General features: G+C 46.6%; 1 protein-coding gene across 5 annotated transcripts in view; it reads right to left on the bottom strand.

The window, feature by feature from the left end:
- Positions 1–15410, bottom strand: part of smarcc1b (SWI/SNF related, matrix associated, actin dependent regulator of chromatin, subfamily c, member 1b) — a 32011-nt gene extending 16601 nt beyond the window's left edge. The window contains exons 1-20 of one of the 5 annotated variants that reach the window (XM_064347758.1): positions 15145–15410; positions 12957–13076; positions 12055–12140; positions 11754–11835; positions 11390–11482; positions 10907–10976; positions 10283–10352; positions 9741–9816; positions 6320–6445; positions 5355–5464; positions 5026–5153; positions 4826–4885; positions 4576–4613; positions 3941–4059; positions 3235–3306; positions 2550–2663; positions 2183–2336; positions 1826–1936; positions 1113–1172; positions 562–820 (exon numbers count right to left, since the gene is read on the bottom strand). In XM_064347758.1, coding sequence (XP_064203828.1) covers positions 562–820; positions 1113–1172; positions 1826–1936; positions 2183–2336; positions 2550–2663; positions 3235–3306; positions 3941–4059; positions 4576–4613; positions 4826–4885; positions 5026–5153; positions 5355–5464; positions 6320–6445; positions 9741–9816; positions 10283–10352; positions 10907–10976; positions 11390–11482; positions 11754–11835; positions 12055–12140; positions 12957–13076; positions 15145–15381 — 2185 coding nt within the window. In that variant the 5' untranslated portion in view covers positions 15382–15410. The remainder of the gene's footprint in view (positions 1–561; positions 821–1112; positions 1173–1825; positions 1937–2182; positions 2337–2549; positions 2664–3234; positions 3307–3940; positions 4060–4575; positions 4614–4825; positions 4886–5025; positions 5154–5354; positions 5465–6319; positions 6446–9740; positions 9817–10282; positions 10353–10906; positions 10977–11389; positions 11483–11753; positions 11836–12054; positions 12141–12956; positions 13077–15144) is intronic. The other 4 variants (XM_064347756.1, XM_064347754.1, XM_064347755.1 and 1 more) reach the window with 4 other exon arrangements.
- Between the last annotated feature and the right edge of the window lie 376 nt (positions 15411–15786).

Genomic DNA, 15786 nt, shown 5'->3' with positions numbered 1-15786 from the left:
TTCAAATACTTTCAAATAATCAAAGCTCATTTCCAATACTCAAATAACTTTGAATAGTACCTGCAGCTTACTGACAATTTTAATATAAACATCTATAGTCACTAGAAACAGTTTTCAGGGGTTTCACTGAAACTTCTCATGGAGCTGCAGGAGTGTCTGACCAGCATCTAAAGGTCAAGTGTTTCAAATGGCATATCTGACCTAACTTGAGACTAACTGACTGGCTGGCTAAATGACAAGCTCAATGACTCACAGACTGGCTGACTGACTAGCTGACTGACGGACTGGCTGACTGGCTCACTGACTGGCTGATGGACTGACAGACTGGCTGACTGGCTCACTGACTGGCTGATGGACTGGCTGACTGGCTGACTGGCTGAATGACTGGCTGGCTGGCTCACTGACTGGCTGACTGGCAGACTGGCTGATGGACTGACAGACTGGCTGACTGGCTCACTGACTGGCTGATGGACTGGCTGACTGGCTGACTGGCTGAATGACTGGCTGACTGGCTCACTGACCGGCTGACTGGCTGACTCACTGACTCAGCACTGTGCTCACCCAAGGCTGCCTTGGCTGCAGCAGCTGCCACTCGGGGGTCGACCACGGAGGCCAGGAAGGCGACGGTGCTCATGACGGGGTTTCCCGACTGGCTGAAGGGGATTGGCTGGTAGGCCAGCGGACCGAGGGAGGCGTCCGAGTCCTCCAGGTACGGGTCCTCGATGGGCAGCCGCAGGAAGTGCAGGATGCACTCGTCCTGCGTGCGGCTGCCCACGTGCTCCGACACCTTGTTCCAGTCGTCCTTATACATCTCCAGGGCCTGGGAGGAAGGAGGGAGAGAGACAGAGACAGAGGGATGGCAGTGTGAGGAAAAGGGAGGGCATCTAGAGGCAAGGACTGACATGAAGACATCACAGACAGATATGAGCAGAAAAAGAACAACACGTCCCCAAACAGAACACAGACTCAGGCGATCACACAAATGGAGGCAGACACGACTGAGGATGGTAAAGCCAGTGCTTGTTTGTGACTGGTGCAGCTCCAGTCATTTCTGCTTTTGATTGGTGAGGGGAAAAGCAGAGGCTGCGTGCGATTGGCCACCCGTGACTCACCTCCAAGAGCAGCAGGGTCTCCTGCTCGGTCCACTCCCGGCCTGCACTGGCTCCTTTACTCTGCAGAGACAGACCCCAGGTGTGAGAGCACAGCTCAGCACTCGGACAGCTCATCAGACCACAGAGCAGTCAAACCCAGTGCAGCACAGAGCACACTGCTGCAAACAAGCCTACAGTCCCAATAAGCATCAAGCTACAAACCTGACATTTACTCAGAAAGAACTCTTCTCCAACATACAAACGCCGGGGAGCAGTCCAGGGAAATCCATGCAGAAGCGATACATTTCTGACGGGCAGCTGTGATTCGCACACAGGATACAGCTCTACATGACATCGCCCTTGTTTTTTTTTTCTGTACCCAGAAACCATAATCATAACTTGAAACATTAAGTAGTGGTTCAATAGTGCTGGTCTGTACTATTCCTTTTACAGACAAAAATGTGAAACTTGGGATTGAATTCACTCAGCATTTTTGCTTAGCTTAAAAATAAACTCAAAGTGTTCTATTTTCAATCATAAGAAGTGTTCCACTTCCAGTCATACACAGTTTAACTAGTTCATTTTGGTGAACACAAAAGTTGTCTATCTTTAGACAGAAACAACAATGTGTCTTTATTCCTAAAAGAAAACTGAGGAGAAATGCTTTAGCCCGGGAAGGAGGAGAGGGAGGCGGGGCTGGGCTGGCGCGGGGGCGGGGCTTCGGCAGGACGCACCTTGGGGTTCTTCTTGGCGTAGATGTCGGTGCGGAGGCCGAAGTTCTGCAGCTCCGTCGGCTTCTCTCTGCCCTTCTCCGGGAAGCTGAGCATCTGCTGGGACGCGGACACCTGGGGGGCGGGGAGGGCGTGGCCGTCAGGAGGAGGACTGGGAAACCAAGGCACGACTGCCCAATTCTGGAGAACTGTCACCTGACTGACTACTATACACTGAGCTCTCAGTATCATAAAATCCTCCTTCTGAGCCTCTATAAGGCAACCAATGCAAAAAGGAAAAAACCTCATCACACAAACACCGCTGACAGCAGACAGACTGTACCTGGCTCTACCTCAGTGGCAGCGAGAGGCGGGCTGTACCTGAGAGGGGCGGTGCTGGAGGGGCATCAGGCCGGAGGGCGTGTCCGCCAGCACGTTGAAGTGGGGGGTGGGTGGGGGCCCCATGGGGAGGGGCCGGCTCTCCGCGTCCACCTGGTAATTCACCAGCCCCCACTGCTCCAGGAAGGCGTGCACTCTGGGAGGGGCGGGGCAGTGATGAAGAAAGCGCATACAAACACAACGCAGCCCCTCTTACACACACACACACACACACACACAGGCACCCTCTGTTGGCGTCTCACACATGCAAGGTCTCAGAATGGCCTTGCTGGATGGTGTCGCCACAGTTCACAGATAATGTGGAGTCGTGCCTGGCAGATACCCATCATGCACTGCTCTGGTCCCTCACCTCATGACGGCGCACACGTCCCCGGTCAGGTTCCTGCGGCAGGACGTGGAGGTCAGGTACTCCTGGGGGTTCAGCCGGTACGTGTCAATCATGAAGTTACGGTAGGCCAGGTATCTGCAGGACAGGTAATAGAATGTGACTGCATGCAGGGGCGGCAGAGGTCCATATAGAAATGGTTTTGTTGAGAACGGTGTGGAAGAACTTGACTGGCCTGCACAGAGCCCTGACCTCAACCCCATCCAGCACCTTTGGGATGAACTGGAAAGCCAGCTGCGAGCCAGGCCTAATCGCCAAATCAGTACCCAAACTCACTAATGCTTTTCTGGCTGAATGGAAGCAAATCCCTGCAGCAAAGCTCAAACATCTAGTATAAAGCCTTCCCAGAAGAGCTGAGGTTGTTATAGGAGTAAAGGGTAGTCCAACTCCACATTTATGCCCACAATTTTGGATGAGATGTTGGATGTCAGGTGTCCACATACTTTTGGCTATGTAGTGTATATGTGGCACAATGATGTGGTGGACAGATGTATTTGAAATGTGTGTGTTTTATTTGAATGGGTGTATGAGAGGTGTGTGTGTGTGTGTGTGCATGCTTGTTTGCAGGACTGTGTTTTGGAGTACTTGATGTATAATGCAGTGTGAGTATGGCGTGTATGTCCAGGGCTGCATGTCTGAGCACACTCACATCTCCGGAGACTTAGACTTGTTCTTCCCGTTGAAGAACTCTGGCAGCGCCCGCCTCTCAATCTGGTGAATACTGCAGCAGAGCATGGGAGTGAGAGGGGAGACACACATACACACATACAGACACTCGCATGCGCGCATGCACACACACACACGCACGCGCGCGCATGCACACACACACATTGAAATAGACACACATACGGATGCACAACATACAACTGACTCCCTTTACATCAGAGGCTTATTATTCCGATGGCCTTGCATCCAAATAAATGCCTGTAATGTAATGTAATGTAATGCACCTCTTTCAACTCACTATAGAAGCTCATATTCAGTGCTGCGGTAAAACATAAAACGTTCATATTCCACACTGAACGTCTATTTGTAGAGGTTGGACAAGGTGACTTGCTGTGCCGAATTCCAAAAAAACACTGCGTTCATGAGCACGCACGTGCGTGCTCTTCATCATTTTCACAGAGACTTTAAACAGCTGCTGAGCACCACGGCAGCAGAAGCCAGCAGGTTAATGGCCGGCCCGAGCACGATGCTGAACTCCCAGCAAAGGCTGGGGAAAATAAGCCTCGCCGCTGCTCTACTTTAACATCTGGCTAATCCCCTGGAAACGGGGACAAACTCCGGCCCCAGTAAAGCACCCGAAACCCGCACGCCACCGCGGCGCACTGTGGGCGCGGACGCGCAGCGCTCACCAGTTGTAGTCGAACCAGGAGGCGTAGCTGGGGATGATGATGTGGTGCGTCTGCTCCGTCACGTTGTCCTCGCCCGAGTCCAGCAGCCGACCCATCTCCCCCTTGCCCTCGTCCTCGTCCTGCGAGGGCCGGAAAAATCAGCGTTTAACCGACATCACACCAACATTTCAACAATGCTTATGAAACCTAACATGAGTCCAACATTTCACCAGTGTTTAAGCAACATTAAACCAATGTTTATTCAACACTGAACAAACGTTTCATCAATGTTTAACCAACATTAAACCAAGATCTCTCAGAAGTTTAACCAATATTACACCAACATTTAACCACAATTGAAAGGAAGTTGTCTGATGATCACAGTTGAAAGCCCAGGTTCTCTGATTGTCATCTCTGTTTATGTTTATGTTATGTTGTCATGGGCTAGAGTGACCTTGCCGTTGCTATATTGTTGGTACGCAGGTTTTGTGTTTGGTAGAGATTTCCTGAATAATTCTGTTATGTGGGTTACGTATGCAGTACAGTAAGAGGAATAAACCTAGTGTGATGGTTTTTTCTTCCAAAGGATTCAGGAATAACGCTGGAATATGAGTTAAGTGTTTAACACAATTCATGAATAATGCTGCTAATGTTACCTTGCCTCCAGAGAGCATGGAATCATCCTCCTGTTCATCTGGAAGAAGGAAAAACAACCTGATAAACAATGACATTCCCGTTTCTCACCAGTCTGAACATTGCACCCTAACTCAACCCCTAGCACCTGAGCGCACACCCCCAATCATGCAGCAGTACCAGAGCTAACGCGCTAACCGTCTGAACACGGGGGCAGGCACATGAGCGTGGGCGGACCCAGGTACACACACGCCCTCGCACACTGTCACTCACCCAGGTCAGCCATTATGCCTCCCTTCACTGGAGTGTTCTCACTGTCCTTCTTAGGGTTCACTGTAGACCAGGGCAGAGAACATGGCTCATAGCAACACATCACTAACTTATGAGGGATAACATCAAGTAGGAGACAGTGAGAAGAGTGGGGTTAGGGATGGGAGACAATGTGAATGGTGGGGTTACGCTACCGCTCTCACCGTTCTTGGGCAGGGTGACCTCCTCCATGTTGGGCACAGGGGTGGGGTCCTCCATGTCCTTGGTGAGGTCCTCCTCTGGCTCCTCCTCCTCCCGCTGCCCGCGGCGTTTAGAGTACGGCCCGGCGCTACTGAGGGCGGGGCGCACAGCACATTACCCAACACTCAGAACCACACTGAGGCAGCACATGAAGGGTAACCCAACCAAAAGAGACTGCGTTCTTTACCATCAAAGATGAAGTGTGTCCTACTCTGGCCAGTGTGAATGTGCTTTAACGTGCTTTAATGTGCAGCTGAGCTGAAGCCGGTACATTCGGGAACTGAACCCTCACCCTTTCTTGGCCCCTTTCTTGCGGGACTCTGAGGAGGGGGACGGCGAGCGCCTCCTCTTCTTCCCTGCAGCGGCCGCCTTGCGCTCCTTGCGGTGGAGTGTACGGGGAGACTGATCAGATATCGGGGTGTGGGGGTGAGAGGAAGCGAGACGATGAGGAATGGAGAAGCCTCAGGCAGACACGCGTACAGACACACACACACACAAGTACACACACATACATACACATACACATACACACGCACACGCGTGCATGCTCACACGCGCATACACACAGACACACGCACACAGACACGCACGAACGCACACACACGCACGCACAAGCATACGAACACACGCGTGCACCCACGTAGACTCACGCACGCACATGTACGTACACAGAAAAACACACACATGCATGCACACACGCAGGACATGAGCAGGAAGCAGGTGACAGGACACAGCAGCATAGAAAGGTGTACATGCACGCACACAGAGGTGGAGATCAGTCAGTTTGAGTAGGAAAACTGAGAAACAGGCTGATGAACAGAAACTACCTGGCATGTCAAAGCCACCAAAAGCTTGGAAACTGCCAACCCATCTGTTGTATACCAGCTCACTAACACAGTGACTCCCCAGTAGTAACTCTACTAGCCAGCCACCCATTTAAAAAGCAAATACATTATCTGTAACCCAACCCTTCTCAAAATACAGCCCAACATCTGTTCCAATGCAGAAATGTTTTAGCATATGCGGTATTAAAGCATTAGCTAGTAGAGTGGGCCACCTCAATCGCTCCCGCGGCACACTTGTGCCGCAACCCACTTCCTGGGAACCGCTGTGCTAAACTACCGCCAACCCTGGGAACAGCAGCAACAGCCCCGCGCTCTTCTCTCTCCTGCTCCCCCCGCTGACAGGAGCTCACGCTCGGTCCCTGAGCACCGCCCCCCCCTCGTCCCCCCCCTGCCCGGCAGCGCTGAGCCCTACCTCCTCCTCCTTGGGGAAGACACGCTGGCGGAAGCTCACAGCCTTCCTGCTCTCGTCCACCTCGTAGTCCTCCTCGTTCATCCACTCGTTGAAGGCGTCCGTGTCGAGGACCCACTTGGCGTGAACCTGCGAGGTGCGGAGAAAGAAAGAGGGCGATACAGGGTCGCTTAGCCAGCCAAATCACCCTCCCATTATCAAAACCCACTTATTCCTGCTCAGGGGTGCAGGAGCCTATCACAGCATGCACTGGGCGAGAGGCGGGAATGCACCCTGGACAGTTCGCAGGGCACACTTGCCAATGACTCACACACTATGCTGCCCTACAAAGCCTAACTGCAGTAACTACGCAAAGGGTAAAACTGAGAAAAATGGCTTTAAAGTGTTTTAACTGGTCAGCCGTTATTACCTTGTGAATACATGCACAATTAGTGCAATATCACTTATATACCTATAACCCATTTGGCTGGCCAGTTAAAACACTTTAAAGCCATTTTTCTCAGTTTGACCCTTTGCGTAGTTACTGCAGTTAGGCTTTGTAGGGCAGTATGGGCAATTTAGACTGTTCAATTAACCTAATCTGCATGTCTTTGGGCTGTGGAAGGAAACTGGAGTACCTGGAGGAATCGCACGCGGACACGGGAAGAGCATGCAAACACACAGAATGGCCCAGGCCGGGACAGTTCGTGTGGGACTGTAAATTGTAAATAAGTGTAAAAATTGAATTTATCATGTGTAAATGTGTTCTTGTGCTAGCTGAATTGTGTTTGTTGCTTTTAGTTTATTTTTTAAAAACTAGGCAGAATAAATATAAATAGCTATGTGTTACCCTGAGTGAACCAGCGGTGCTGTAGGCTACGGGGGGCTTCTCTGCTTTTCGCTATGGCGAAGTCTGAATCTGAGGATTGTCTTACTTTCTATTTTGTTCCTCAATGAAGTTTCATTGAGTTTCGAACTGCCTACGAGCAGCTTCCTGGTAGAGCATTGTCTCGCTACAACAGCTTCGGCCTCACTTGTTACCTAGCCTATATTAAAATTTTAGATTTTAGGTCAGAATGATCTCATGGCATGCTTGCTGTCCAGGTTAGCTAGCTAGCTAGCTAGCTGACTATTGAATTGTCTTCAAAACAGCGGTTACTATAAACGCAATCGCTCACAAAAATACGGATGAACATTTGTCCCGTAGCTATGAGTTAAATCAACGCCTATTCTATTGTCCAAATAAGGGACGATTCCGATTTGTGGGATGCGTAAATAATGCTAGCAACAGTAACTAGAAATGTTATTCAACGTTGCCATCAATTGTGAAATTGGATATTGAAAAGGGGAGGGGATGTAACAACAATTCAAAACCGAAAGAATAATGTTGCTGTTTAAACTGCTTTAGAATGCTGGATTTTGTAGCGCATTGATTTTAGAACTGTTCAAAGGCCGAGGTGTCCCTTTACTGAGAAATAATGCCCACCCTTGGACCAATCAGAATCGATTATTCAGCCAAGCCGTTGTATAATTTCCAATAACGGGACAGCCCGTCGTGTTTATTCCTTACATAACACCGTTAACAAATCACTGCAAGCAATGAGTCTGTTTTTATCATTAGGCATTACAAAAGGGCGCATGCCACTACACTGTCCAAAATGTAGAGCCAGGGCAAGATGAATTACCAGAGTTGCACGGAAAGGTAGCCTGCGTGTAAGTGTTGTGAACGTCAAACATTGCGGGGTAATGCAAAAAGCATGGCGAGGGAACGCAAAATTAGCTCAAAAAAAAAAATCCCCACCATGACCCTCCGTATTTTTTTCATCCAGTCTAGGTTTTTTTTCTTCCAGTCCAGTTTTTTTTTCAAATTTCAGTCCAGGTTATTTTTCTTTCAGTCCAGGTTATTTTTCTTCCAGTCCAGGTTATTTTTTCTTCCAGTCCAGGTTTTTTTTTCTTCCAGTCCAGTATTTTTTAAATTCCAGTCCAGGTTTTTTTTTCTTCCAGTCCAGTATTTTTCAAATTCCAGTCCAGGTTTTTTTTTTCTTCCAGTCCAGTATTTTTTAAATTCCAGTCCAGGTTTTTTTTTCTTCCAGTCCAGTATTTTTTAAATTCCAGTCCAGGTTTTTTTTTCTTCCAGTCCAGTTTTTTTCAAATTCCAGTCCAGGTTTTTTTTTCTTCCAGTCCAGTTTTTTTTTCCAATTCCAGTCCAGGTTTTTTTTTTCTTCCAGTCCAGGTTTTTTTTTTTTTTTTTTTTTCACAAGTCATTTCTCAGTAAAAGGACACCTAGGCCTTTTAACAGTTCTAAAATCAATGCGCTACAAAATCCAGCATTCTAAAACAGTTTAAGGGGAGGTAACACCGTCAGTAACAATGATTTTGGTTCCATATGGCCAATTTTGATATTTTTTGATATTTTGCTTCTATAACTTCTATAGTTTCATAAAATGAACAAACTAAAGGTAGATAATTGTTATAAATAGTTCATTAGATGATAATATAACACCATCGTCAAGTACACAAAGCATAAAATGAGCTTATGATAGCATCTTTTATGATTAAATGCCTCTGCAGTTTTTAAACTGACCTGGTTGAATCATATATCGTTAAAAAGCTTGTTTCCTGGAGCGTACTGCTAGAATCACCATAGGTTCAAACAGTTCATAAAACTCAGTTTAGTTAAAAATAAAAAGAGAGAGAGAGAGAGAGATGAAAAGTACAGTATGAGGATGTGGAAATATATTTCATAATTATTTATATGCCAATATTAAATCAATTTGATTCTTTGAAGGCACAGCAATTGCATTGCCAATGAATATTAGGTTAGAATATACAATGATTGCACGATTTAACGTGGCTTCCGGCATAAACCATGCCTACTTCCTGTCTTCTATCCGAATACAGATACAGAGACAGATCATTTTGTTGTTGAACAGACACAGATACAGATAATGACGTCTCTGCACACCCCTACTCTACATGTAGACACAGCCGACAAAATAAATGGTAGGATTTTATTGAACTCGGCAGCAGACAGAGTTAAATAAGTCACACTGAAAGAGCCCCCAGGTGTTTCCTAATGGTCATATTTAAATGCCAGACTGAAAGATGAAGCGGGGCTCAGGCTAAAGCACTGCACAGGAATAATTACATGCAGTAAAAGCAATAACTCTTCTTCATTTGCTAAGCCGATGCCCTTATCCGTGGCCTACATTGTATAACTTTTTCAATGCTGTACGTGTACACAGCTGATAATGTACAGCAGCCATTCGGGTTAAGTGAGTTGCTTAATGATGCAAAACCACAGTACAGCCCCATTATGGAGTCTCCGGTCGCCGCTGCACATTTGCAGTCTGGCTATTCAAACATTCATCTTCAGCAGCAGAACCCAGGATGACATAAGAGGAGATTTTTTTTTTTTTTTGGGGGGGGGGGGGTCTGGTCCTACCTTCCAGGGTTTCTCTGCGTTGGGTGGGTCTTCCACATCTGCCTCCACATCACTGGTAGACACCCAGGTATCATAGCTGCGGAACGGGAGGGCAGAAGGGAGCAGCCCCAGGGGCAAATTGAAAAGCACGTCCGGGCGATGAGTTCATTTTTACCCTCAGTGAGATCTATGCTCAGCAGTGAATTCAGAGCAGCCATTTTAATGTGTAAACACACAGAATTACAGACTAAGATCACAGACACTGAATTAAGCGCCAACCCCAATCAAAAACATGCGATAATTCCATTGGGAGAATATTAGAGAAGACGGAGCTGGTTTCTCTGGATGAGGCTGCCCCTCTCTGATCTCGCGCTGGATGAGGCTGCCCCTCTCTGATCTCGCGCTGGATGAGGCTGCCCCTCTCTGATCTCGCGCTGGATGAGGCTGCCCCTCTCTGATCTCGCGCTCACGTTGGCCTCGCGTGCGAGCTCGCTGGCGGCCCCGGCTTGCGGGTGACGGCACGCGGTGCGCCGGGCTGGCCTGCGTGCAGGTGTGTGCCTCACCTGTCCGGGTACATCCCCCAGTGCACGAGCACCTGCTTGTCCCTGCGCATGACCGGGCGAAGCCACTCCTCTGGAAGGGAGGAAAGACCTCGCATCAGCCCTCCGGCTCCAGCACATACACAGCATCCCTATACACACCCGATTACAGCTGTGTCTATCCCTATCTGTTCATCCAACACAATTACCCGCATCTCTATTCAAGACACCAGGACCCAACAAACCTTGGATCCAGATATGTTCATGCGAAAGCACTTTAAAACACATGTTCTGTTGTGTGTTACAACTTACCACAGTTTGACTTCATGTTTAACGCCCTCTTTTCTCATTAATCTTATCTTCTGAATATCATTGCTTGACTTCAGGAAGAAGAAATATCCCTATACAACAGGTGAATTGCACTCCTCCTATACTGCATTTGGGTTAAGACAGATGTCTGCTGAACACCAGCATATTATTATCTTAGATCAGTTTTAATAAGTTACATGCAAACAAGCAAGGAAGACAGCTGGAAATATTTTTATATATGTCAATAATTTTAAGGTTGTGTGTGTGTATGCAAAGTGTGTGCGTGTGTTCATGAGATTGTCTGGGCCTCAAAAAATCTCGCCGACACCCAAAACTGACCTTCCTCCACTGAGGTTGGAGACGGGTAGATGTGGTGTGTGGCTTTAGCCTTCTCCTCTGTGACAGACCCCTGAAACAGAGAGACAGACACAGACACATGAGCACATGTCCCACGTAGTCCACAGCTGTAATACATAAGGCACACCCCTAAACTGTGCGTCACTGGTCCTCAGCTTGCACACTGGTACTATGGGTAATGCCCCACCTGGGAATCAAACCCGCAACACTGGACTAGCAACCCCAGTTCCCTAACCATTATCCCACACCGCCACTCAATTTGTTAGCCATAGAGCTGCAAGTCCACAAAGTAACAGCGAAAGATTCCGCTGTTAGCTTCTGTCAGGTCTGTAATGAAACAACAGGTACCCAACATGACTGTCAGCAATTATTTTTCCCCACATGGTTTACACCTCAATCTCAGTCTAATAATCACCAACCTCCCTGCCTCCCTTCTCCCTCCCTCCCTCCCTCCCAGCCCAGCACCTGGTGTCTCTTAATGATGTCCTTGAGCTTGCTGGCCTGTTTCTGCTCGATTTCTGGGGCCAGGAACACGAGCGGCCGCACCAGGCAGTTGTTCTGAAAGCACATTCGGGTTAGGGTGACGCATTCCGCTACACATGGGCCAGGAGCGCTCCTTAACCAGCCGCCAGAGCACCAGCCGAACCCCCAGCATCCAACAAACAGCAGGATCACACTCAAACCAAAGCCACCAAGAGGATAAACAGATGGTAGGGAGCTATATTGTAGAACTACCACAGAGCTTTATGGAAAAGTAAGTGCAACAAGCCAGAAGGTTCCGCTGGGTACGGTCTCCATGGATTTGTGTTTGAAAAGAATAGATTAGTACCTGCACGAGGGTCTTCTCCACATTCATAAACATCTCCACATTCCTGTCCATCCTGGAGGGATTCTGCAGATCAAACCTGCGCCTGTGGACACAGGGAAGGCCGGTCACCAGCAGCCTAGTCTCTGTTACAGGCTTGAGTCTTTATGGTATATAACAACAAAGAGCTAGAGTCCTGTGAGGTGAGATCACTAATGACCACCCCCATATCAGTATTATATACCAAAGCCCTCACAGTCATCCATTCTATTCTGGTTAATTAACAACCCAGCCACCACAGATAAAAGCACAACTTCTGACTCACCAGCCTTGTTCAGTCTTGAACTTGTATACTGAGCCCAGGATATGACACAGAGCGCCCCCTGCCTTGAAGTCCAGGAAGCATTTGGTCTGATGACAGGGAACCGACAAGAGAACACCATCAGCATATAGACAATCACTTACAGCACAAAGGCTTGGCAAGGAAACTGTTGTTGAAGGTGGCTTCCCCTGGAGGAATTTCTTCAAGCAAATCTACAGCAACGTTCTGCAAACAAAGTGTGAACGTAGCTCTATCTTGAGAGCTAGCATGTTGCTAGATATCAAACTTAAACATAGCTATGTAGCTTAATTTGGGTGGCACATATGTGTGAGGTGGAATGCCCAACACTTCATTTTAATGTTACGCAACATGCAAGCAAGGAGTTAACACTTAAAGTTAACTCCTTGCTTGGATGTTAATGCTTGAAACCAAGAAAGGAACCATAATGTAAGAATAAGCAGCAAGCAATTTAGCTATAGTATGTATATTTTCTGAAACAAAAGATAGTCAGCCTTCTTTCTAAAAAGCTACCTCTAGCTACCTAATGTTAACCAACAACTACTTAGACTTCATAGTTTTTGACTGAAAGAGCAATACATTATTAGTCTATAGAAATATCAGCAACGTAAACTATGTGTTCTACATGTGAGTACTATGAAGACTGAATAGGTGATGGGCTTGGTTTAAGTGTGCTGGTTTTCCTTGAAGAAGATAATTCATATTTAATTAAAGCAGCAGCATGTATTACCTGAAGAAAATACACAGTCTTTGGTTTAGAAATGAATTTCTCTAAACCATACAAAAACATTTCTTGAATTTTCAAGGTAAGTGAGAGACTGATACTCAAAGGCAGTGTGGTGAGTAGCCCACGGGCGCTGGCACTAGTCAGAGAAAGAGGCACTCACTGGCAGCTTGGTGAGAGCAGGGTTGCTCACTCTCCTGCCGAAGGCATCTTCCTGGAACTGCAGCAGTTGGACCACGAGCCCAGCCAGAGACTTGTTGGAAGGAGAGTCTGTCTGGACATACTACAGAGGACCGGTGCTCGTGTTACACACCGAAAGCATGGCGGCAAGAGCGAGTCCATTTGAATGTTTGATGTTTTCGTAAACGCACGTAATCTTTCAGATCAACTGCATGAGCGTGCAGGTACATCCCTTGCTGCCATTAGTTTCAAACAGGACAGTACTAGTTGGATGACAGTATTGCATTGCTATTGATTACTGATGTTGGCATTACCACTGCTTTCCTTGGAGTGATTATTGACCTCAGACGAAGAGAAAATGAAACATTATAAAAATACATCTATGGGACTGGAACAGCAAACAGGAATCTTATTAACAAGACAAGCCTGTCTTGACATTCATTGTAATGCACACTATGACAGTGATACATTGCAAATCATTTAAAATACATTTCCAGTGAATAATCAAGAGAGAGAGTAATAGTACAGATATGCATTATGCATCCCAGGTTTCAAATGGACAACACAAAATGAGGAAAAAGTCGTTCTTGCAATCCGTTCAGCATAAAGATGATTTGGATGAGTTTGCACAGGAATTGTGTAATTACAAAAGGTGGAAGATTGGATTAAGTCCCCACAGACAATAATAACATACTCTTCCAGGAAAGAGCATTAGCCAACACATTAGTGATGATAATCACAATGATGGATTGCATTTATATAGTACGTTTTACAGGCTCGAAACACATTACAGTGTAAAGGAGCCTTGTCTCACCCACTACCAACGTTCAGAGCCCACTTGGGTGATAATCACCAGGCATTTTGTGCAAAAATATATACAACACATCAGCTAAAGTGGAGGGTGGGAAATTAACACAGTTAAAGTTGTGGGTCCAAGTTGAACTATGCGGTTGTTCCCTGCACTTGGAACGGTACTTCTCTCTAGGGTTTTCGACACACTTCCTGGTTATGGTTATACACTTTGTTGTACGTCGCTCTGGATAAGAGCGTCTGCCAAATGCCTGTAATGTAATGTAATGTAATGTTCTTTCCACAGGTTCTCAGGCATTGAGTTTCACTGTATTGCGCGAAACTGTATAGTATGAATTTGGAGACGTGTGCGCTAGCCAATGTTCTTTTCTGGAATTGTGTAACATTACTGTCTCCGAGGACTTCGTCTTAGCAAATTTTCCAGCTTGTCTATCAGACACTTGCCTATGGTATTCTGGACAGATCACAAATCGATGTTAAAAAATTAACAACGAATGCATGCAAACACCAAGTATGTTCACATACGTTTTAAGCTACGGTACAGGAAGATATCGACCTACGTTAAAGTTAAATGTCTCATTTGTACTCGCAAAGAAGACTTTAGGCGGCAAGCGTAACTGTTCGCAACAAATCAACCAGTTTCGAGGACGCGTGATCCAATTTGACACTGCTACGCCCCCTTACGCACGCGTATTATTAACAACACACTTGCCAGAATAGAAAATAAGTCACATTACTCCAAAAGGTTCGCTATAATGGAACAGGAAATCTGAACTGGAAACAGTAACGAAAAATACTACGTTTAATCTCAACAAAGAAAAGCGATTGGTCTCCCTGTCACCTTTGCAGGGCAATTTGTCAATTTCTTTATTAAACACTGATGTATACGTGCTATCAAAAGGACCTTGTGTTTGCAACGTTAACTCGAAAGCTGATTTTAAGTGGGCCACTTGGGAAAAGACAGTGCTGAACTGCATCCACCCCTTTTACTAACGTAAAAGCTTGTCGGCTAGCTAGTGGTGTTGACACAGCTCACTTTTACACCATCACAAAGGTAGCCACACAATTTCGTGACGTTCCATTGCCCATTTCTACTGCTATCGCGCGTAGGTGTCATACTAACTATTGTGCAAAACCCACTTCACCCCTCGTTTAGCTTGCTAACCTATTAAATTGTAGATAGCTAACTAGAAGCTAAATACTGTAGACACCTAACTTAAATATCCTGTTTGTCAGTTAACTTGACTGCTAACTATAGCGTATGTTAACGTTCAACGTTCAACAACAACAGGCCACATAATGCATTGCCTTGAAGAAAGAGCGCAGCTAATTGGCTCGCTATATACAGTTAGTCAGCTAACCTTTTTATAATGCTTTCCAATCCACATGCGAACAGACTCCAATTGCGAGACCGTTTCCGAACTTTCCCAAAATTTCGAGGAAGGGCCACCATCTTTTTTCTTGCTAACCGAGGTAACATTTGCCGCATGGCTGGCCGGTGGTGCGCCCGAAACCGTTCCTCCAGTTGCCGTAGCCGTCGAAGCCATTGCCGTTACCGGTCTTCTCCATCCGCAGAGGCCGCGAGAAGCCTTGCGCATCCGCCCCTTCCTAGCATAGGTCTCGCGATAAGATACAGCGCTTAATGGGAATAGTAGTTCGCTCAAGATTGGCACAAACAATTGAGTTTGACAAAGAAATTACATAAGTAACGGATATGTCTGTTATCTACAAAATGTCTATACATTTGTATAAATATGAGAATCTGTGTTCTCTAATACATTTATGTTGATAAAGCACATACAGCTTGTGGATTTATTTGGTCTGACTAACAGCCAGGTCTCTGAATATTAATTGTGAAATGGCTGCATTGCCAAATTAAGTGGTCATAAGTGGCACGAAACAAACTAACGGCAAAGGGGAGGCAAAGTTGTGTTTGTCGCAATATATTTAGTGAATAAATCGGAAAAAAACACAAACATATTACACTACTACTACTACTACTA

The sequence above is a fragment of the Anguilla rostrata genome, chromosome 8, assembly GCF_018555375.3.
Source record: "Anguilla rostrata isolate EN2019 chromosome 8, ASM1855537v3, whole genome shotgun sequence".
Lineage (NCBI taxonomy): Eukaryota > Metazoa > Chordata > Actinopteri > Anguilliformes > Anguillidae > Anguilla > Anguilla rostrata.
This window is presented reverse-complemented; position numbering and strand designations above follow the sequence as displayed.